The following is a 17770-nucleotide window of genomic DNA, read 5'->3' as shown; positions in this document are numbered from 1 at the left end:
TTTATTTTTTGTTTTTTTCCGCTATTGTTATTTTATTTCTTTATTTTTCTATTTTCTGTTTCTTTTGATTTTTTGTCTTAATTTCGTGGTGTCGACGCAGAAATTCCACGCGGCGACACCGCGGCCGCCGGCCGGTGCGTCGCCGCTCGGGATTAACGTGTTGCATGCGTCCGTCTTTTCCTTTTCTTAGTCAGTCAACGCTACCAAAAATTTCAATATTGTTACATCTAAAATTAAATTTCCAATTGATATAATTATAATAAATTTATCTTTCATTTTTTATGTTAAATTTTATTATTAAATTACTCAATTTGATAAAGCGTGATAATTGACGCATATACCAATTTAAAATTTTACTATACATTTGTTATAAATGTATCAATTTGTGATTGAAAATGTATATTTGTCGCAAATATATTAATATGAATTTCAATGACCAAAAATTAATCTAAGATAAATTTAGAATTTTTAATAAAAAATAAATTGAGATAAAAAAATTTATGCTCAAGATCTCGCCGAGCTCGCCGGGCAACCCACGGCCCGTAGAAAATGTGGTGCACCCCGAACCAAGCGTCAATACTTAGGAGAAAGCTAGCACAAGACCCCATTATTATGTTTCCCATTTAAGACATGTTAGTAGCTATGAAATTTTGATCTTTAGGTGGTTGGGCAAGGGAACTTTTCATGAGAGATCCCGAGTTCGATCCACGGTGTCATCAAGCATTTAAGAGGTCGAAGAGTGGTGGTGACTCTACATGTCCCTGGGTTTACCCCATTGTATGCAAGGGTGGTGGTAAAAAAAAAAAATTTGATCTTGAAATCTTTGTGATGAAGTGTCCAAAATCGAACCAATTCAATTGCCCACCGGTGGGTCATTTGAGATAATTTTTTTTTTTTTTATAACCCAGGGAAGCCCTATACACCGCGGACAGTTGGAGTAAACCTTGGGGGCAAACTGGAGGACCCACCACCCCAACTATCAGGTAAGGCGCAAGCGTCTTCGTAGAGAGTCGAACCCTCTCCTTCCAAGAAAGGGTCAGTGGGTCCCCCCACGATGGGAAAGACTAACTAGCGGAACCACCGAAGCGGGTGATCATTTGAGGTAAATTCTTTACGTGTACCTATTTTGAGTTTTTCTTTTTCGTGACACTAGCCATGTTTGCTTCTATTTTTATTTCTTTAATTTCTTAATCTTAGTGTAGGCGCAGAAATTCCACGAGGCGACATCGCGGCCGGGGCGTCGCCCTTTCGGGAATGACGTGTTGAATCCGTCCATCTTCTCCCTTTTTTTTTTCTTTTTTTTTTCGGTTTTACTTTTCGGTGTTTTCCTTATTTTATTTTTTGTGGGAGGTCAACTTGGGGTTTTCCGTGCCCATCTTGCTCTCGTCGATTGAAAAATTCCCAGCTGTCTTTCCTTGATCATGTCTTCGGCCATCTTTTGATTGTTGAAAGGGAAAAAAAATGTATGAGACGGTTTTATTTAATCACAAGTGCACCCACCGTGACGATAAATAATAAAATAAAAATCTAAAGAAAACAACGATGATGATGGAATCTCAATAGGATAATAATCCTATTAAATGTTTGGCTCAAAATTTTAACCTACAAATATCTCGATGAAACCAGAAAATAAGTAGTTTAAACTCAGCATTGAGTTAATGATAATTTTAAATGCAAAAAAGGAAATACGATATCATCCAATGATAATTTTCTTTGACCATTTTGAGTTCCACGGTATAACATTAAATGAATTATTCATTCAAATTCACTGATTAAGTTAGTTGACGGATGAAAGTCGTCGAAGGTGCTCAACAACTTCAAGTGCCGAAAATTAAAGTGTGATCATCAAATATGCAAAGTAATTATTCAATTAATATATTAACTAACGTAATAAATTATAGTTATATGAATTCAAATGAATATTCCCATATGAGAAATAAAAAGTAATACGATAGTGTACAGAAAATGAGCGAGAAAGGGATTATGAACAAAAGTAAGAAAAAAATTAAAGCTAGGTTGGCTTTTTTTTTCAATTAGTAGTTGCTAACTTAGTTGTTTTTTCATGCGGCTACACAGGAAATTGACATCTAAACCATCGAGCACCATCATCACATTAGGAGATTTTGAGTTATGAGAGTAAGATAAAGAAATTTGTGATGAAAATGGACAACACGAGCAATATGCAGTGCTCTTTATGGAAAAGAATAATATTTTTAAAATTTTGAAATCTTATAAAAAAAAATTGTTATAGGATAGAAAAATTTTCAATATTAAAACGTGTGAAATGACACATTTGTCCCTGGACACGATATTCACGAAATATAGAAGTCAAAAAAGATGATTGAGACCCTTAACAATAGAAGGCTCGTTTATTTACATCGGTCCAATACGCAAGTCCTTTCCTAAATCACTTCTCGTTCATTTGCTGAAAAATGGAAAGACTTCTTTAAAACATATTAAAAATATATTTATTTTGCCGAAAAATTCCTGATAAAGGAATATATTTTTCGTGAAAATCATCTTTGAGAAAAATGGTTGATTTTCATTTGTTTAGCAATCTACATAAAGTGATTTCTTTCTTACCAAAAGGAAAATTTATTTTTCATCAATCTAAACTTGTTTTCCATAGTCAAAAAGCAATTTCCTAAAACACTTTTCCTTTAAACAAACCTATGCCGGCTCAAAAGATTCGCTTTTAACTTGCTTAAAAGATTCGTTTTTAACTTGCTTACTTCTTACTCCTAAAGATCCACCCACTCTTTCGGCTTTCGATCACCTACTTTTATCCCGTCTTACGTAGATCTTTCCCCAAAGTTGAACCAAACGGGCCTAGCCCCCCTCCAACCACATCATTTTTGCAGGCACATTGCCTTCTCTTCTTGGGTTTCATCTGCCACCCTTTTGTCTGTGATGATTGCTGTTCTTGGCTTCATCGATCATTGACTCTCTCCCGTTTGGCTGCTTACCTTCCTGGCTTGTCGCCCTCTCGTTTGATTTTTTACCATGTGAGAAAAGTCTCAATCTTTTCCATGTTACTTGCAATTGCCAGTGGCCTTGGAAACCATGTTTACTTGTACTCCATGAACCCACTTGGCATTGCAGGTCTCAAAACAGATCATGTGAGTGCATCATCAAGACTACAAAATCAGCAACACCAGTCCACAAAGTCAAGAAAACCTCACTCACTTCTTCCCATTATATATGGCATCGGAATCAGAAACTATTGACATGTACAGTGACAAGATTATCAGTCAGTTTGATGATCATATTGATTCTGTGGGCTGTTTAGACTTCTTACTATGAGGGTAACGTGACCACAAATTTTACAACAGAGAATCTAGGAGGGCATGTGGCAAAACGGATGGCAGAATGTACGTGTGATCTTCACCGCTTTTTAGCTAATGTCTTCATCAAACCCTTGATGATCTTCCCAAACCACATCAGGTTCATGAGCGCAAGCGCTGCCGGCACCACAAAGACCAATAGATACCCGAATATGTGCATCTCAATGACCTGCCAAGAAGACAAAAGTGTCATGGTATCATCGCTGAGATTTGTTTGTGAATACAGAAGTAACCGATGGACAGGTCAAAAGACAACAGACTACACTACTACACAAGAATACCATTGAACTAGTAGGTATTGGACTTCTAAAAAAATATACTTGCTGTACTATTAATATGATTAAAAACGATGAGATATGCATCACATGCCTGGGAAGCCAGAAAAATAATGTTTAACAGGCTGAGTTCATTACGTCTTTCTTTTTCCCTGAAGGGCACTTACTCAAATCTTGTTAGAATCCACAAATTTCTAGTTCTAATATCAAATTCTTGACATCTCCAACAGCCAGTGCTGTCCATTAAAAAAGGTGCCATGACTTTGTATGCACACCACGAAAGAAGACACTAACTAGTTATGATGAAGGACATAACAGGTCTTCCAAGGAATCTGAAGTTGGAGATTCCTTGGAAAGTTGGAGATGCAAATTAAACGCATGTTCTCAGAAAGCTGCTGTCACCTGATGATAGTGCAAATAAACGTGGTAGAACAAGTAAACGAACAGAAGCACCCTGGCTACCTGCACATAACATAGAGTATGCTTAGCACTATATCAGAACCAGCTCAAAAAAGAGCTTCTCCCTCATAAGTCATGACAGTTCATGATATATCTGAATATGAAGTGGGAAAATATCTCTACAAGGTTGACAGACACAATCAGCATACCCTGGCCTAGGTGTAATAAACAACCCTCCAAGCAAATATCTAAGATATTTTCTCTGTCCCGATATTGCCTCTGAGAGTCTAGATCTCGGAAGGACAAAGAAATAGAATAAAGACTCACCAACCAGGCAATGAAGATGACTATGCCATTGATGAGGTACGCAGCAGACTTCTTCATCCCAGAAGTGTCGAGAAACCTTCAAAATGCATATTACAGTGACTACTTGAAAAGCTAATAAAGGACTCCAGTTATAACAAACATACCATCTCATATTGATCTCTGGAGTCGTAATCTCGGATATAAGGACCATGTATGTATAAAGCTGCCCTTCCCCAGAAGCCATAGCATAGGCTACGGCAATTCCAGAAAGTGAATGATGTATAACCTGAAACCAAGGGGCACTGACTCATCAGCAGCTATTACTTGCCTCTATGAAGAAATCTACCCTTTTCTCTTGTTCAGTGTATTTGCATAAGTCAAATCATCCACAATACCATATTTGAGCATATAACTCTGTTCAAGGTTATTGTTTCAGAATTGAACTTTGTTTTGACAAACGGTATTTAGTAAATTCAATAAATCATCAGACTCAGCCAAAGATCTGTCTTAATTATGAAGATTTAACTCTTTTTCAATCTCCCTATTCATTTAGCTAGCAATTCAATGTTAAGTCTCACTACCTAGCTAAATAGAAAGAAATAAAATTAGTTTGAGATGACAGTACAGACGAAAAGATGCATGAGCAAGAAAACTTTACTGATGCTCCAAAAGGAAGGGAAACTTAATATAAAATCCATGGATCCATAAGCAAGAAATCACTTACATACTCCATTCCACCTAAAGAAGGATAGAGCCAAAATATCATTCCGAGATCTGAAAGAAAATACCCAACAGAAACCTGCCAAAAGATTTTCCACCAGCTGAAGAACCATCGCAACATATATTGGCAATAATGCAAGCTATCAATGCAGCAACAAGGTGCATCCATAGAAAGTATATATGATAACAGAAGTAAACTTCAAGTGAAGCCTACCATTCTAATATATCATTATCACACAGGATAGTCCACTTAGCTCAGGCCACTTCAGTTCACACAGCACTTACCTGTGTTTGTTCAGAGGAACTCTGTTGATTTCCCAAACATGAAGTCAAATCTAAGCCAAGGTTCACCATTCAAAAAGTGTCCCGGTGAATGTATGAGATATTTCCAAAGTACAAGGTATGAGGAACAAAATTTACTCAAGAATAGCCGGGAATCCAGTGTAGTGTATTTTGTGGTAGTGATTGCCGCTCATTGACTACTAGAGCTACTCTGGTTCAAGCTGGCACTGCATCTATAATTATGCTAAGATCTATTTATGCTACTAAATACTTTGTTCAAAAATTGATCACTGAGTGAGGATTGACAGTAGGTAAGAATGATTATGGACAAAAATTTCTCAGAATTTTGAGCTCATTTTGAAGAGGAAGGATTATAACAGGCTAGAGTTCATTAATTATATAACTCTAAATGCGTTACTTTGCATCTAGGAGTGGAAAAGCTTGAAGGATGATGGAATTGTGTTTTAGATTTCTCAATTGAAAATATAATGCAGAAGAAGAGATATTGGATCATACAAATTTCGAAAATTCTAGCTTCTTTGGAAAAGCATTGGGGTCCCTAAGTGGTGCATGATAAGCAGAGAATAGGCCAGGGCAGGGAGGATCATGGAGGGCAAGTGATTTCACTTTGAGCAATATCTTCATAAGGGCCATAACTGTTGATTATCTAGGCAAGCAAGTAAAAGGACATAATGAAAAAATGGTGTTGCAACCCTGCAAAACATTCCCTGTAAAAAATGTTACAGATTCTTTTCAAAGAAGAACATAATCAGGTGAACCTTATCTTGGACTGCTGCCAAGGATAGCCAATTTAGCACATAACCAAAGAAATTGTTTCTACAAAGAAGTGGTGTGCTTCTACAAGTTCTTTAAATAGATTTGTCCTCCAAAAATTTTGGTGCTGCTGACAAACTTCAAACATCAACTAATTAAGAGCAATGATTAATAAAATGGATCATAATACAGCTGTTTTTGCACTGTCTACTGATGGCAATAAATATAATTTGCTCCTCAAGAGGCAGTACGCATTATGAGATCTACATTTCAGAATGGCTACTGTACATATAACTTCAAATCGCAGTTAACAATTGCTCAAATTTGCTACTTTAATTTATGTTTTCACTTGGACTGGAGGAACAATTCTCTATCCAATCAGAAGGCTTCTCTGCTTGTTCAAAAATTCTGGCATCTACCTAGGGAACTTGCTAGCCCTCTCAATGAAGACCTACAGAGTGTTTGTTACAACAGAAGAAACTAAACCTCGCTAGAGAAGACTTGGGAGAATAAAAATTATGAGAGCGCATCACCACCAAAACTGGAGGCTGGGGCTGGGGGAATAAAAAACTATCATCAAGGCAGCGGAGGTCTGTATAAAAGTTACAGCTAATTTTGTTCATAATTCACAAGGTTTTTTGTTAGTGTCTTTCGCAAAGTCATATTTAAGTTGGATTTGAGGTGGCTTTATCACTCATGTGCACACCCCGCAAAGATCCGGATAAAACCTTAAGCACGATTTCCCTCTTTGTAAATGCAAGGCTGTAGGGAGTCAATTATTAAGGACTTGTCCTATGGTTTCAACATGTTTATTGGAAATGGAACCCCGGTGGAGACTCTTTCTATCCACAGTAGTAGTGAGAAATGAAGAAAATAAATAATTTCAAGAGTAGATGGCTCCTCTTAACCAGATTTCAAAGCAATTTATGCAGGAAAACTTCCCCATATCGAGTTTTGACTTGAATATGTTGTCCTCCCCTTTTTACTTTGTTGAAAAGGAAAGAAATGTCAGGATTCAAAACTTATGTCATTGCAAATATATATTCATTTAATGAGAAGTCACATAAGAAAGGAGGTGGAAAAGCACAACAATATGATATAGGCTATCTGACTAAAGAATATGCTCATAAACTCTACTTATTGCCCAACACATTGCCAGTTAAATCAATCCTAGTTACATCGATATAATATGAACGTATCAGTCTTAGAAAATAAGTTTCTGCATACTATAGACATAGGACCTTTCCAAAGGGAAAAAGACTTTCATTAATAGATAGTCTTCTGGCATAGAAAGGCTTAGAACTAGTCTACATTGCATTCTATGCACGGACGGTCATGTTCCAACCATTCAGAAAGAAGACAAAACTTCAAATGAGTTCAGAAGGAGAGAAACTTACCCCAAGGAAAAAATTAGAGAGAGGTGAATGTCGAAAAGTCACAGGGCCAGCAAGTCGATCAGAGAAGAGATCAGACCAGAACACAAAGTATAGTGACATGGTCGTGATGAAAATGGCATGGACTGTTGACATACCACTAAAAAAAGATTGATATTAGAAGCAACCATAAAGCTATACTTATAACTCACTAAGCAGGTTTTATCATATCCACCCACCGGTTATTCCACTCAGTGCGTTGTGTTTTTGTCAGACTTGAATAAGTTCTGAAGTAAAACATACTGACTAACTCGGAGAGATCATACACCTGTAAGATATTTGAATGTCAGGAAAAGGAAAGTAAAGGAATAACAACGCTACTAATGTAGAAAGAAGATGTCTGATCACATGTATACTTTTCTAGTTAAAAGAGGTTTTGTCACTGTCAATTATGGAAATAGCATTGCTACAACCGAGGACCCAGCCAAAACTCAGAAAGCCAAGCAAAATTGGAGAAAAAAAGCTTCACATTGGAAGGGAAAAGAGTAAATTCGCTGAAAGAGCATACCAATTTACAGGCCAAAATGCCAGCTACGACGGACGTAAATGGAACTATGGTATCAGCTAATAGATAGCTTTTGACCAACACTTCAGCCTGGCTCCTGTAAGCCTCCATAGTCGTAACAGTGTTGTTGGAAATTGCCCGCATGATGAACTCTTTTGGTCACATATGGATCTCCAGGTTGTTTGTGCCTCCTGCCTCTTCTAGTACTGTCTTCCCCTATCCATTTTGGCTCTTTATGCTGCAACAGCAATTCATAAGAGAGCTGGTAAATTTGCAAGGCATATGAAAGGATAAGTCATCTCCAGCACCATAATGACAAGTTCACCTGATAGAAAATAATTTTCAGCGTCTTAGTGAAGTTGATAAAGAAAACTTCCCTATGTGCTTTTCATGTACGAGCTAGAAAGAGTCATATCTTTAGAAAGGCTTGCCAATTCAAGAACTATTATTGCAAAAGGAAAAGGACCAAGAAATAAACTCCAGTAATTGAGAGCAGCATCAGCAAATTAGTCAGTCGTAGCTAAGAGCCTATGATGGATTTTCCCAACAAATTATTGAATATGCTTTAGCAGACTATTACTCTCTGGACAATGTTTAAGCATAACCAGTTAAATCATTCTAATCTGCATCAACCTCACATCAATGCTTGTTGTTCTTTCCCTTACTTTGTTCTCTCTAAACTTGCACAACGATAATGTTTGAAAGGAAATTATTCAAGATAATTGAACACATCACACACACCAAGAACTCTACTTTGGGAACAGCCAAAAATAAAGAACATGAAAATCATTCAGAGCTTCAAGATTATCCATCATGGTTTTCATTCTACTCTTTAATGCACACATCAAGCACTTTAATGTGATATTATGACCCAAAAGAAAGAAAAACAGGAGTTCAATGGAGGCAAGGTATCCAACACAAGAGCTGTTCCGAGAAGACACTTTGAAGGTGTCAACGGGAAAGTATGTAACGTCAACAAGTGAGGCATCAGGGCATGGACAAACAAATAACAGCGACCAAAAGAGATCTGAACCGCAAACACACATCGATGCATGCCGGCACTGATCAAACAACCAAAAGCACAACCAGAAATAAGAATGCTCGCACGCTCTGCTCTGTTAACCAAAACACGGTCATCCCACGAACAGATGTTACCTTAAAATCGCACCACAAGATGGTGCTAGATAAGTCCTTACTAGCAGAGCAAAGATCAGCTGCCAGAACAACAACAAGTACAAAACTCGAACTGGAAGAACTCTTAATACAATCACACACCTATAAATTCCATCTATCCCGCAAAAAACGAAAAGGGGGAGCAGAGAAAAGCAAATGCCTGCAAGGTAATGAAGAGGGTGCTCGAGCAACACACGCATAGAAAATGGACTCCCAGCCCAGAATCACTTCCCAAGAAAATAGTCCACAACCCAAGTCGCAGAGCACAAATTACCACGAATACAACCGGAGAGCACAATGCGGGGAAACGAGAACGCCACTCACCCGAACCGAAAGAGCGCGAACGCCGGCCGAGCGCCCGAACCCAGATGAGGGAATCGAAGCCGGAACCGACCCAGAACGCAGCCAATCCAGGGGGAGAGGGAAAACGCGCAATGCGGGTGGGGGAGGGGTTTTCGACAGATGGGCAAATCGGAACTCGAAATCACAAGGCGAAACGACGAGAACCCAGATGAGATTCAACCACCCCAGAGGCTAACTCCCGATCGAAATGGAATCTCCCACCGAAAGCAATGATTTTTGGGCGAATTGCCAAACCAATAAAGTATGAAGGAAGGCTAGAGAGAGAGAGACAGAGAGACAGGGGGATTGGGTGGGCAGGCAGGCGGGCAGGCAGAAGTGCGTGAGGGCAAATAGGAGTTGCTGTCTGATTGTGAATTCTACTTTCTCTCTCTCTCGGATTGGGTCGTTGGATGGGGTTCCCATTCCTTGCAATTCCATCCAAGAAAAATCACAACTTTAGATTTCATTTTCATAAAATAAAGTTCCCCTTCTCCTTTTTTTGCCAACCACCGGGAAAATTAATTGAACAATTCACGGGATAATTCGAACACCCCGATGCCTAGGGCATTGGAATTTAATGTTCCCAAAGTCAACTTTTCTTGTTTTTACCTAAAAAATTGGTCGAATGACCAAATTCGTTTGCCTAGGTTTATGTGAGATCAATCTTGTTTTTTTTGCTGAAGTTATGTAGGATCAATCGTGTCTCCCACCCAACCATAGGCAACGTAGTTAGTGTGAATTATCTTCTTCATTGCAGAGTTCAGGATTCGAATCCTCTTATTGTTAAAGTGTCCGAAGGGGTTCTAGTGTTGAGGTTCTAGGATAGCCTCTCCTGAAATTTACATCTAAATAATGCCTTGCGGTAAGTCGTGTGATTCCCGAAATGTGTTCTTCAGCAATTCCTCTATAAAAAAATTGTCGTTTTTCTCATGTAAAACTCCTTCTATATCAAATTGTTACGAAGGGGTCATGCATGGTGGGTCTATGAAGAATTGTCAAATCGAAGAAAATCGATGAAGTTGATTTAATGCATTTCGATTACTCATGCTTTTAAGTTTTTTTTAATGGAATTTAATCTAATGAGATAACTTAACAAGCACGGATGTGTGAGCTTTCTGTATCATCTAATTGAGGTATTGAGAATATGTCACATGTCCCCCACGTCATGAAGGATGCGGCTATTCACTTTCGTTGATTTCTAAGGAAAACGAGGCTCGTTTGACTTGTATGACAAGATTTAGAGTTTTTAGTTACTGAATTTTTTGTTTGAATTCCGACTTATTGACTTGTATTTTGGTATTATATGATCAATTAATACTTCAAAAATTAGACTTCTTCCAATTGGATCAAAAAGTCAAAAAAATTTGAGAGCTCATGCCAAAATTAAGAATTTCCTCAATTGATGGAAGAAATTCTCATTTATTTTTAAGATCGCAAATAGTGTAATCATTTTAATTGGATTTTATAATAATCACATAATCAACACTTACGATTAACTCGATTATCATGATAAACAAACATGGAAAGTTAAGGTTAAGGGTCTGCAGGGTAACATTTTTATTTCTTTTGATTTTTGTTTTTTATTTCAATTTTGTAATCTTGACATGAAATAGAAAAGTGGTAAGAAATAGATTTGAAACAAATAAAAAATAATAACTTTTTATTTCCAAAATAAAAAAAAATCATTTTTTTCTTTTTTAATTTTCTTTTGTTCTTCTTCCAACCGCCGACGGCCTTCGGCCACCCACGGTCACCGGAAACTGTTGGCAGAAACTCCGTCGTTGTCGCAAGATTGCCAAATTGTCGTCATGGAAAATAATTAAAATACTTTAGTTTACCTGGTACCTGAAGTAAAAATAAACTATTTCTGAAAATCCTCCAAATAGAAACGTTACCCTAAATTACCCGCCTGTGTTCCCTCCCTGCATTCCCCCCTTCTTCTTCGAGGTTTACTAGGGTTTATCTTTTCCACCATCCCTTGCGTTCCGCCGGAGCCGAACTCGAGCTCCGGCGCGCGTGACCCGGAAGCAGCCGTCGGTGCTGGCTTCGCCGCCGCCGCCGCAGAGCAAGCCGTCAAGACCCTCCTCCGGTTTCTCTGCCGCCGTTCCATTTTCAGCTGCAGAGTCGGCCGCGAAGAGCCATGGTGAATGACCCACGAAGCCTCTTCGCTTAATCATTCCGCATAGGCTCAACCCAGATGGTGCCGTGACATGTTTACGGCCAGAATCCGCGGAAAGTTGGCCCCTTTGTCTAGAATGATGGCTCAACTCGGTGACCGTCTGCTATGCCCTCCTCGTGTTTGCGAAATGTCCCGAACCAAAATGGACCCGTCTCCCATTTCCTTGAAGTTTCGATGTTTTAGCCGCTCGAGCCTCGAGCTGGGTGAATCGGCGGGGACCCGGTTGGCTCACCGGTTCTCTCGTGTCACCAGGAGCAAGGCGCAGGAGGCGCTCTTCGACTACTTGCACTGCACCAGGAGCTTCAGCTTCTCCGACGCCGAGTACATTAGCAAGAACTCGCCGAACTTCGTGCAGGATCTGCTCTCCAATGTCAATGCTGAAAAAGAAGTTGCTCCGGCTATAGAGAGATTTCTTAGGTATAATCCTATCAATGAGTTCGAGCCCTTCTTCGAGAGCTTGGGCGTGCGCCCATCTGAGGTGCAGTCGCTTCTTCCGCGGAACATGATGTTTTTAAGCGATGATCATCTCATGCTTGAGAATTTTCAGACTTTGTGTAATTACGGGATTCCGAGGAACAAGATTGGTAAGATTTTTAAAGAAGCGAGAGATATTTTTCGGTGCAATATTGGGGTGTTGATATCGAGATTGGAGGCATACGAGGATATAGGTCTAAGTAAATCGACAATAATCAAGCTGGTGATTTGCTGCCCTACACTGTTGGTCGGCGGCATTGATTTACAGTTTGTCAAGGTCCTAGATAAACTGAAAGGGCATGGCGTAGATATTAATTGTATCGGAGAGTATTTATCTGATAGTAAAAGATACAGTTGGGGCAGAATTCTTGACACCATAGAGTTCCTTGAGAAAGCGAATAATGGAGAGAATCGGATGGGTGAATTATTCAAGAGAAATCCTGCTTTTCTGTTCAATGGCTCGGGAAGGAAGGTGTATGTGGTTTTTGGCCTATTATTGAAAGTGGGCATCAATGTGGATGAGGCCTATGTACTGTTTGCTGAAAATCCCTACATTCTGTCTGAGAAGTCCTTGAAAAATATCTCAAAAGCTGTAAGCTTTCTGACTGAAATCAGAGTGGAAATGGATTTAATAGCTGATATAGTTTCCAACCACATGAAGCTTTTGGCCTCATCTTCCCTCAAAGGACCCAAAACTGTCTGTAAAGAATTGAAAGTAATAAGAGACTGCTTAGCTGTTATGATAAAGGAAGATCCTTTGAAATTGTTCCAGCTGGCATCCAAGTGGAGGGTAGGGACACTATACCAAGATCCAACTAAATACATAGAGAAAAAAACATTCTTGATGAGGTTAGGCTTTGTTGAAAACTCAGAGGAGATGACAAAAGCATTGAAACGGTTTAGAGGAAGAGGGGATCAGTTGCAGGAAAGGTTTGACTGTCTTGTACAAGCTGGTCTGGACTTCAATTTGGCCTCAAAAATTGTTAAACAAGCTCCTACAGTGCTGAACCAGACAAAAGATGTCATTGAGAAGAAGATTGATTACTTAATCAACCGATTGGGCTATCCACTGGAAATCCTTGTGGCCTTTCCAGCATATTTATGCTATGATATGGAGAGAATACAAAAAAGAGTATCAATGTACATTTGGTCAAGGGATAGAGGTGCAGTCAAGCCAATGATGTCCATCAGCTCCATCCTTGCATGCTCGGATGCTCGTTTTGTACGGTATTTTGTAGGTGTTCATCCTGATGGTGCAGAGATGTGGGAAAGTATAAAACATTCACCAAATTCAGGCTAAAGATACCCTTCCTGACATTCTTTTTAGTGTAGATTCTCTGATGCCATCAGTGTACACAAAATTTCTAAAAACGCTTTCAATGAGAGCATTTTGGTACATGGTGCTAGGTTCTTTTGCCAATGAAATTAAGTAATGAAAAAGTTGCCAGATGCTTTCGTCCCGGTTCTTTGCATGTAATTGCTCATCACTGTAACATTTAATCATAGTTAGATGTGCTTCAACAATGTTGTCTGTGAATCGTACTAGGCAAGGTTGATTGTTTTGATGATTTGGGGAGACTGTATGGGCCTAGGACTCTCTCTTTCAGCTGTGAAGGATTGTTGCAGTTATAATTTTCTCTCTAAATTAACAAAGAATCTTATTAACAAGTGCCTTCAAGACCCTGCTTAAGCAGGCAATCAAGGAAAGTTTGCAGTTATCAATGCACTGCGTTTCTCATTTTGTGTAATCCTTGCTTTGAAAATCGAATGTTCTGAAAGTTGCCCCATGTTATTGGTTTACCAGAGTCCAGACCTATAAATAAGCATCATCTGAACATGCTGGTTTGCTTTCAAAGTCGCAAGTTTAGTGGATCACGTCCTCGTTCCCATGTCCGCGAACCATTCCTTTATACGTGACATCCTTAAGTTCTGGGTGCTCTCTTGTCTAGCATATCTAAGCAATTCTCTAGTTTGCTCTCTTGTCTAGCATATCTAAGCAATTCTCTTCTAGAGACCGTCAACCATGGCATCAGCATTGATCTGCACCCGGAAGCAGGCCGGGGTTTGTGCCGCAGCCACTGTCGATTGGTAACCAATCTCGTCAGGAGGGTATCAAGCAAATATCCAGGAGCATAAATGGAGATCCCAACCTGCAGGATCTCTGCAGTTTTCTGAAGGGTACTTTTCTCTGCAGTTACATTCTGTCGCTGCTGTAAAAGAGTGGAGTGCATTTGGTTTAGTCCCAATCTTTGTGGCGTCACCTACCTCGAGAGGTATTAGGGAAAGATTTGATAATTATATATATAAAGGCAATTATAAGTTGGGCCAAATTTTTTTATTTTTTGGGACCAACTATCGATATAGTGATGAATACGGATTGTGAAATAGAAAGATTACAAGGGCTGCACACTTCAAATTAATCCAAGAAAAGGGAGTTAATCCTTGGGATTCTATAACTTTTCATTCAAACTGAACATGTTTTATGAAGAGATAAAAGCGAAACACATGGAATCTAATAATCTTTCGTTATTTGCTTACGTTAAATCATCACATTTTAGGAAACGTGTAGTTCTGCACTCACTGCACTACCTGGAAATTTCTACTCTGTATTTAAAGTTCGCACTTCACAACTTGATTTTGACTTAGGAAATGCATGTTCGATTTCTTCAACCCCAAGTCTCCTCCGATCATCATGGATGGAGGCTTGCCACCAGCGCCGTCGTCGGTGGCCTCTTTGTCCTGCGTTTCCGATGCAGCCCACAACAACATTGATGATGAGAGGAGGAATGGGAGCACGCGAACCATCGTCTTATTCCCTACTCAGGCCTGCACCGACATTCAAGAAAGCTCCTCTTCCTCGGTCGGGGACAACAATGGCAGCAACCGGCATCAAGGAACCGCTCTCGCCACGCGTGATGGGTGGGAATCTTTGGAGCCGTCGGCCTCCGACGAAACCCACATTTCATGTGTGGAGACGAGGCGATCGTCGGGCAGTGCCGTCTTAAGAAGGAACAACAACCGGCCTGTCCCGAGACGCGAGGAAGGAGAGGAGCGCTACCCGGGCGTTTCCACGGAGCTGGTGCTCTACGAGGACCCGTGGAAGATCAAGAAGAAGCTCAAGCCCAGCGACCTCGGGCACCTGTGGCGGCTGCTGCTTCCGCGTGAGGATCCACGTGCTCCAGTGGATGGGTGAAGAGACGGTGAGGCGGGTCAAGAGCCAGGAAGGGATGGAAGTGGCTGTAAGGGATGTGGACACGGGCGACGAGCACCGGCTCGTGTTCCGGCATTGGGCGTCGTCGAACAGCTACCTGCTGAACGGGGATTGGAACCGGCGGTTCGTCCAGCGGCGAGGGCCGGGGAAGGACGACGAGATCGGGATGCTGTGGGACACGAACGCGTGCGTCGTCCATTTCACGGTCCTGCGCAGGGCTGCTTGCGGCGCAAGCAATGCAGCAGCTTGAAGTCTTCGTGTTTGGAAAGTTTTCATGATGGGTTTCTTTTGAAAAATAAAATAAAATAAATTGACCTGTGACTGATTAAAGTCAAAATAAGACTGCCACTAGGGCTCAAGAAGTTCTTTTCTCTTCCCACAAATTAATAAATGTTTTTCTCGGTTTTAGGAGATGCGTTTTGTTCACTTTATTAAGTATTCGATAGCCATTGAATATTTATGACTCGACTTTTTGTATGTACATCGACTAATCTAAATTGAAGAACCAATTTTCCGAAGAATAAATAATTGGAAGGAGTCACGATAACATAAGACAAAAGGTATTAAAAGACAAAATGTATTAAAAGGTATTAAAATAGACGAGTAAGTCGTGTTAGAAGTATCCCATATTAGAGAATTGGTGTGTATAAATAGTTTATATATCTTATAATATATTAATTCAATTCATGATACATTAATTCGAGGTTTTAAGTGAAGATGGCTCATATAGGCTACGCATGATAAAATTTTTGTTTTTTGATTTCTTTGTTCTCTGAAATAGGTTTGTCTCTGTTATCTGAAATATATTTGGAACAAAAATCCGTTTGATTTCGTAATTTAATTTCTAATTCTGAAACAGATTTCTATTTCTCGAAGCTAAAATTTTTAACTTCTCGTTTCGAAATAGAAATTGAGAAATCAATTTCGATCGAAATCAATTTCTGTTCCAGAAATTTTGTCATGCGCATCCATATCAATTCGATTCATGATACATTTTTAAGTGCTGCTCTTGCTTCCAGCAGAGCTTGGATCTTGCAGTTTGCCCCTTGCTCAAACCCACCTTGCTCCTAAGCCTCGTCGGCTTGAGTCAGAAGGAGCTGCTGCTGAGAAATACAAAAAATACAGTAAAGATCACCCTTTTAATAGTACACGAGCTAATCGAGGTATGAACCTGGTCATGTGTGGTTAAAGTAAGTTAAAGTTATCATTCCTGATGAATTTATCATATTTTGATTGGTATGGTTGCACGTGGAAGGCTTGAAGGAGGAGAATGACCCGTTTCTTATGTTGTTGCCCCTTAGAAGCTGATGCTGAGATGGCTTTTTTTAGCAATCCATGGACGGGTCTTTGTTGCCCCTTACGAAGCTGATGCTGAGATAGCTTTTTTGGCAATCCATGACGGGTCTTGTTGCCTCTTATGAATGCCATGACGGGTCTTGTTGCCCCTTACGAAGCTGATGCTGAGATAGCTTTTTTGGCAATCCAAGGACGGGTCGATGATTTACTTACGGGGATTCGGATCTTGTAGCATTGTGTCACGGCCCAAAAGCAAGCATGTCTAAGAGGTTTCTCGAACGAACGAGGAGTGATCGAGAGTGGATCGATTGACCCGTGACAATTGCTTGTAGTTTGGATTGCTTGCGATTTAGGTTCTTTTGGATCTTTGTTGCCCCTTACGATGCTGATGCTGAGATAGCTTTTTTGGCAATCCATGACGGGTCTTGTTGCCTCTTACGAATGCCATGACAGGTCTTGTTGCCTCTTACGAATGCCATGACGGGTCTGTTGCCCCTTACGAAGCTGATGCTGAGATAGCTTTTTTGGCAATCCAAGGACGGGTCGATGATTTACTTACGGGGATTCGGATCTTGTAGCATTATGTACGGCCCAAAAGCAAGCATGTCCAAGAGGTTTCTCGAACGAACGAGGAGTGATCGAGAGTGGATCCCTTACGATGCTAAGATAGCATTTTTGGCAATGACAATTGGACTTGTAGTTTGGATTGCTTACATTTAGGTTCTTTTAGATCGCAACTTTCAGATCACGGATTCTTTTGTAGGCTCTTTTGGATTGGATTGATTTAGGCTCTTTTGGATTTCAGCTTGATTTAGGCTCTTTTGGATTTCAGTGAGACCGTGATTATAAAATGGTTAGATGATACAAATGAGGGAGAAAGCGCCCCTTTTTATACTCAAAGCCTTTAAATTACAACCATTGATCGAGATCTCATCCCGTGGACGAGATTGCATCTCCTAAACTACCACTTACAGATATTTATGCTAGGAGAGCTCTAGATCCTAGCGCAATTGCCGTTTCGTCCATCCCCGAGAATCTTCCAGAAATCCACATTTAT

At 39.9% G+C, this 17770-nt stretch overlaps 3 protein-coding genes across 4 annotated transcripts; 2 read left to right on the top strand and 1 right to left on the bottom strand.

The window, feature by feature from the left end:
* Window positions 1–3164: 3164 nt before the first annotated feature.
* LOC104444622 (TLC domain-containing protein 4) lies at window positions 3165–9887 on the bottom strand. Of its 2 annotated transcripts, none has more exons than XM_039312498.1 (9): window positions 9536–9887; window positions 8042–8363; window positions 7713–7801; window positions 7498–7633; window positions 5049–5123; window positions 4489–4610; window positions 4346–4421; window positions 4022–4081; window positions 3165–3513 (listed from the first exon to the last, which is right to left on the bottom strand). In XM_039312498.1, exons 2-9 carry the CDS (start codon window positions 8180–8182, stop codon window positions 3385–3387), a joined length of 828 nt encoding a protein of 275 aa, XP_039168432.1. In that variant the 5' UTR covers window positions 8183–8363; window positions 9536–9887; the 3' UTR covers window positions 3165–3384. The 2 variants fall into 2 exon arrangements, with proteins under 2 accessions (XP_039168432.1, XP_010056641.2); XM_010058339.3 differs by having other exon boundaries at window positions 8042–8276.
* Window positions 9888–11499: 1612 nt separating this feature from the next.
* On the top strand, window positions 11500–13602 carry LOC104444623 (transcription termination factor MTEF18, mitochondrial). The gene has a single exon (XM_010058342.3). The coding sequence runs from the start codon at window positions 11764–11766 to the stop codon at window positions 13504–13506; it is 1743 nt and encodes a 580-aa protein (XP_010056644.2). The 5' UTR covers window positions 11500–11763; the 3' UTR covers window positions 13507–13602.
* A 129-nt stretch (window positions 13603–13731) lies between these two features.
* Window positions 13732–15805, top strand: LOC104446504. The gene is made up of 2 exons (XM_039312499.1): window positions 13732–14384; window positions 14853–15805. Exon 2 carries the CDS (start codon window positions 14860–14862, stop codon window positions 15397–15399), a length of 540 nt encoding a protein of 179 aa, XP_039168433.1. The 5' UTR covers window positions 13732–14384; window positions 14853–14859; the 3' UTR covers window positions 15400–15805.
* Window positions 15806–17770: the final 1965 nt, after the last annotated feature.

The sequence above is a fragment of the Eucalyptus grandis genome, chromosome 5 (assembly GCF_016545825.1).
Source record: "Eucalyptus grandis isolate ANBG69807.140 chromosome 5, ASM1654582v1, whole genome shotgun sequence".
Lineage (NCBI taxonomy): Eukaryota > Viridiplantae > Streptophyta > Magnoliopsida > Myrtales > Myrtaceae > Eucalyptus > Eucalyptus grandis.
Note: the sequence above shows the minus strand (reverse complement) of the source record. Positions and strands in the feature narration are given on the sequence as shown.

What these genes read in the sequence shown, in the direction of transcription:
- LOC104444622 (XM_039312498.1), bottom strand. Translation starts at nt 8,182, where the DNA reads ATGCGGGCAATTTCCAACAACACTGTTACGACTATGGAGGCTTACAGG. An exon ending in TCTCTAATTTTTTCCTTGGG is followed by an intron (nt 5,124 to 7,497) that starts GTAAGTTTCTCT and finishes ATCTTTTGGCAG; the next exon opens with GTTTCTGTTGGGTATTTTCT. An exon ending in TTTATTTGCACTATCATCAG is followed by an intron (nt 3,514 to 4,021) that starts GTGACAGCAGCT and finishes TCTTCTTGGCAG; the next exon opens with GTCATTGAGATGCACATATT.
- LOC104444623 (XM_010058342.3), top strand. Translation starts at nt 11,764, where the DNA reads ATGTTTACGGCCAGAATCCGCGGAAAGTTGGCCCCTTTGTCTAGAATG.
- LOC104446504 (XM_039312499.1), top strand. Translation starts at nt 14,860, where the DNA reads ATGTTCGATTTCTTCAACCCCAAGTCTCCTCCGATCATCATGGATGGA.